Consider the following 5,273-nt stretch of genomic DNA (forward strand, 5'->3'; position numbering starts at 1 on the left):
CATAGCCTTTTATCACAATACACAGGAAAACACGGGAAAACCTGCGGCCGAACCATATGGCCAGACTTCAAATAATATAAACCCGGGCGTATAATTATCGCCAGGTCCGTTAATCGCATATCGCCTTATGTTTAAGCTCTGGGCTTTGCCGATTGCGACTTGCGATTGGCCGGACCCGAAATATATATGTGCTGCGGTTCATAATCCCCTCGGGTTCGCCATATGAGACTTTCCTTTGAAAACTCGGACTGGAACGCTTTACCGGAAACATAGGGAAAACACGGGAAAACCCGCGGCTGGACCAAAAGGCCAGACTTGAAATATTATGCACCCGGGCGTATAATTATCGCCGGGTCCGCCATATCGCCCATTCGCATATCGCATGGGCTTCACTTTCGCCGACTGCCGATTGCGATTAGTGAAAGGGGAAAGCGGACCCAAAATATATATGTGTCGCGGTTCATAATCCCTTCGGATCCGCCACATAAGATTCCCCTTTGAAAACCCTGACCACAACGTATTATCGCAATACATGGGAATACACGGGAAAACCCGCGGCCGACCATAAGGCTAGACTTGAAATATTATGCACCCGGGTCTAAAGTTATCGTCGGGTCTGCCACATTGCATCGTGCTTTATGTATATGCCATGGACTCTGCTGATTGCGATTGCGATAGGGGAAAGCGGACCCGAAATATATATATATATATATATATATATATATATATATATATATATATATATATATATATATGATCCCGGCGAGTCCGATAGATCGCGGTGCGCCTTATATACAAGCCCTGGGCTCCGCCGATTGCGATATGCGATGGGCTTCGGAACCGAAATATATATATTATGGTTAATAATGCCGTCGGGTCCGGTGCCTCATGGTATGCGTTGTGTGTCAATGTTGATTGCGATAAGCGGAAAAGGGTAAGTTATGCATGTTTTGCGAATCATTTCTATTATAAAGAGTTATAATGGGAATAAAGATGCAATAAAAGGTTTTGTGGATTGAATCCAAATACAAACACAATAGTGAGTGGGGGTTGGTTATATGCGTGGGCATAGAGCACCATGAAGGTTTATGGGGATTGAAAAGTCCCGATGAAGGAAATGAATGAAGGGCTATACTGGGTGATGAATGAACCATGTTCAAAGGGGGTTCTTGACCATTAAGAATTGAAAATTTGAATCGACACAGAGTTAAAATCCTTGAGATAAAAATTTCTAGAGAACCCATTCAAATTTGCTACCAAAACATGTTTTAATAGAATAGTGGTTATCACCTCCAGAAAAAATAAAAATAAAAATAAGATTTTTTAACATCCACACGACGACTAAAAATACCATATAAGAAAGATTAACTAAAGAGAAAATGATTTAAAACTTAAGGCATTTTCCTTATTTCTTAGTCCGCCATAGTTTAATCTTCGAATGCGCTCAAGAACATTCAAAGCTATATTCGAATATTGCCTTTAGGTTTTTCCAGAGGGTTCATCTCCATCGAAAGCACACGCAGAAGGCAAAGATAACTTTGAATGGTGATCGAACGGAACCGAACAAGCTCGGCTATTATTCTATAACAGAAAGAGTCACGGACAGAAATTGTAAAGAGAAGGAAAACCAGTAGTATAGCAATGGCGAGATTCGGAGAGGGCGACAAGAGATGGATAGTAGACGACAGAGCGGACGGGACTAACGTTCATAACTGGCATTGGGCGGAGAAAGACTGCCTGGAATGGTCCAGGGGACGCCTTTCCGATCTCCTCCAAGATCTCACAGTCCTCGATAGCCATGCCCAGGGAAGTAATTTGTTCTTCTTCATCAAAACTCGCACAGTGGACAAGGTGGAGGGCGAAGCCTACATTAATATCCGCAAGGGGAAGGTTATTCCTGGCTACGAGCTCACTGTCACGATCTCGTGGAGCGGCGAGGCCAAGGATGAGAGCGGCAATACCCTCGCCACCGTGGACGGCAATCTTCACCTGCCTTACCTAGCGGACGAGAATGCCGACCAGGACCCCGAGATCAAAATCTCTGTTAATACAGACACACCCTACGCAGAGGAGCTCCGCCAGGCCTTTCTTGCCCATGGGAAGCCTCTCATATTAGAGAGGGTGAAACAATACGTTCAGCATATGACGGCCGGAGGGCCCGCCAAAGACGAACTGGAATCCAAAGTCCTTGTTTCCAAAGACAAACCCTCGAAGCCCAAGCTCCCTGAGAAAGGCGTGGAAGGCAAGCAGACTCCTTCTGCCCCCCCTCCGGTTGTCAAGGAGGGTTTCAAGACCATTCGTCTAACGGAGAAGTTCCATTGCAGGCCTCGTGATATATTCGACATTCTCATGGATGAGAATAGATGGAAGGGTTTCACTCAGAGTAATGCCAAGATTAGCCGAGAGGTTGGCGGTTCTTTCTCTCTATTTGATGGTGCCATCACGGGTGTCATTCAGAATCTGCAGCAAGACAAGCTTCTCGTCCAGAAGTGGAGATTCGGGAATTGGGACGATGGGGTTTTCTCTACTGTAATTATTTCTCCTCTCTTTTCCCCTCTGATCCTTAATTATTATGTTTGTTCATTGCATTTTGAACCTGTCTTCTAATTTTGGTGGGATTTTTGGGGGTTTATAAGAACCCAGTGTATATGGGTATGGTTGTTTTGTCATGGCTTTGTCCATAGTAATTACAATGTATACAATGCATTTTTAATTTTTTTATAAGGTCAGGACACATCGCCAATTGAATGTCTATTTAACCATTAATTGATATACAGACTAGGGATACAGTGTTTGTGGGTATGATTGTTTGCCATGGGTTTACCCATAGATTTTGTTGTTGCTGTATGTATAAAATACGTTTTCAATGGTTTGATAAGGTCAGGATACATTAAGGGTGTTTTGAACCATCAATTAATATAGCCTAGGGTGTCGTGCACATTGTACCGAGAAAACAAGGTGCATTCCATATCCCGATCCATCAACACTGTTGTACGCTTGTCTAAACCCCAGTCTGATATGCAGCTCAAGGTTGCAAAGCTTGAGGATGCATCTTTTTAAATTCACACAGGTGACCAGTGGTCAAATATTGAAACTGGAGATGTGAGACCATTATATTGAAACGGAAAATATGCAATTAGGTGCATTCTACAGCCCAGGTGGGTGGGATCTATCAACACTGTCATAGACTCATCTAAGCTCGTCTGATATGCAGCTCAAGGTTGCAAATCTTGATGATGCATCTTTTTTGAATTCACAATAATGACCAACGTATGAAGTATTGAAAATGGCTATCTGAAAACCTTATATTGAAACTCGAAATATGCAACCTTGAGGTGCATTTCAGAAACAGGTTTAGATGGTTTTGTGCTAGTATGAACCCTTCCCTTCAAAGATTTAACCTATTTTAAGATGTAAGTAGGAGGAAAAAATAATGAAATCATGGCTTAGGTTGAGAAAATTGCATTATTCATGGTAAAATATTGGCAGTGTTATTGCCCTTCAAAGATTAAACTATTTTAAGATGTAAGTAGGAGGAAAAAATAATGAAATCATGGCTTAGGTTGAGAAAATTATATTATTCATGGTAAAATATTGGCAGTGTTATTGATGTCATGTATGTCTGCAATTTGTTGGTTTTTAATATGGTAAAGGCAGGCATCTCCTCTTGAATAACATGCCTCTGCCGGGACTGGTGAGGTTTATCCCAGGAGAGACACTCTATCTCATATGAGAAATTACTGAATTGTTAAGAATTCTTTGACTGTGATATATTTTACAACCTAACGTTTTTTCTAAGATTATGATGAGTTCTTCAGTCTATCTCATATGAGAAATTACTGAATTGTGAAGAATTCTTTGAGTGCGATATATTTTACAACCTAACATTTTTTCTAAGATTATGATGAGTTCTTACTGTTGTTTTTCAGGTTACGATGACATTTGAGGAACCAGAAGTAGGGGTTACCGTAGTGAAGCTTACACAGACCAACGTACCTGAAGAAGACAGGTACTCCTGTCAGACAATCCTAAATTTAAATATTTCATTAAAATCTTCTTGGTTCACTGTCAGACAATCTTGAATTCAAAATATTCCATTAAATTTTTCTTCCTCTTCTTATTACAGTAAACAAATGTGTTTGCTTTGTTCATTTGACTTTGAATGGATTGTTATGGTTGCAGGTTTGGCAATGCTACAGTGGTGGAGAATACTGAGAGGGGTTGGAGGGAGCTTATTTTCCACAAGATCCGAGCAGTCTTTGGATATGGAATCTGAGAATCCAACTATAGGTCTATTTCTAGGATCTATTTTATTGGAGATTTTACATAGAACTTTGACTGTCGTGTTAATTTTGGCTGTCAACATCATTCTGATCAAGTTATTCATGGCCAAGTATAAGTACGTTAACAACCCTGCATTTGTCAATGCATTTTTCTCACTGCAAGATTGGATTTTGTAATTAACTATTTTGGTTTAGACCTAGATGGGAGAGCATAAATGCATTGGCAGTGCTACGTACATGTAAAGTATGTTCTTGCTGTGAGACTGGCATGTAATTGGTTGTCTTTTAATAAAATGATAATATCTGTTTACTTGCCAGATTTACAACTACCTCCCTCCCTAAGTCATGAGTACCAGTAATTAAAACATTTTATGAGCTGCCTTTGAGGCATTATGGATATTCAATAATGCTTTGCAACTATCCACATCCGCTTGCAAGCATTGCATATTGGTGTTTTTTATTTTTTTATTTTATGAAATCACCGGCTTGGAAGTTAAAAACATGTCAGTGGAGAGTTTGGTAGTTGCCCTGAAATGACATCCACTTTTGGGATATGATTTTGTATCTTAAAATGCTACTAATGCAATCACTATCCTAGCCAAGGGTTTCTAGTTGGGATTTTTGTGTTGGCCACAACATTAAAGAAGTGTTTCTTTGCCTAGAGAAGACTCTTTATGCACTTTTTTTTTTAAGCTTCGTTTTAAAGTACTTTATTGTTTTTAATAGAAACTCCCATTTTTGTGGGGTGGACGTGTCATGTTGGGAAGGTTGGAATTGGAAATATTGAGAGGGGGTGAATCAATATTTCACTTCAATTATTTAATTTTAACTTCACATAGCTTTAATTATCATTAGCATTACATCAAAATATAAATCAACAACACCATTCAACTATGCACAACATCAAAGACAATACACAAGAGATTTTTAGGTGGAAACCCTTTCGGGAGAAAAAACCAAATATAGTTCTTAAAGATTACATCAATAAGA

At 39.9% G+C, this 5,273-nt stretch overlaps 1 protein-coding gene across 1 annotated transcript; it reads left to right on the plus strand.

Moving 5' to 3' along the window:
- Positions 1-1,386: 1,386 nt before the first annotated feature.
- Positions 1,387-4,365, plus strand: LOC149233727 (uncharacterized). Its single transcript, XM_089379843.1, has 3 exons — positions 1,387-2,529; positions 3,930-4,009; positions 4,183-4,365. Exons 1-3 carry the CDS (start codon positions 1,642-1,644, stop codon positions 4,274-4,276), a joined length of 1,062 nt encoding a protein of 353 aa, XP_089235969.1. The 5' UTR covers positions 1,387-1,641; the 3' UTR covers positions 4,277-4,365.
- Positions 4,366-5,273: the final 908 nt, after the last annotated feature.

The sequence above is a fragment of the Pinus tabuliformis genome, chromosome J (genome assembly GCF_031772625.1).
Source record: "Pinus tabuliformis cultivar Carrire ecotype Pingquan chromosome J, CPIR1, whole genome shotgun sequence".
In the NCBI taxonomy this organism is placed as follows: domain Eukaryota; kingdom Viridiplantae; phylum Streptophyta; class Pinopsida; order Pinales; family Pinaceae; genus Pinus; species Pinus tabuliformis.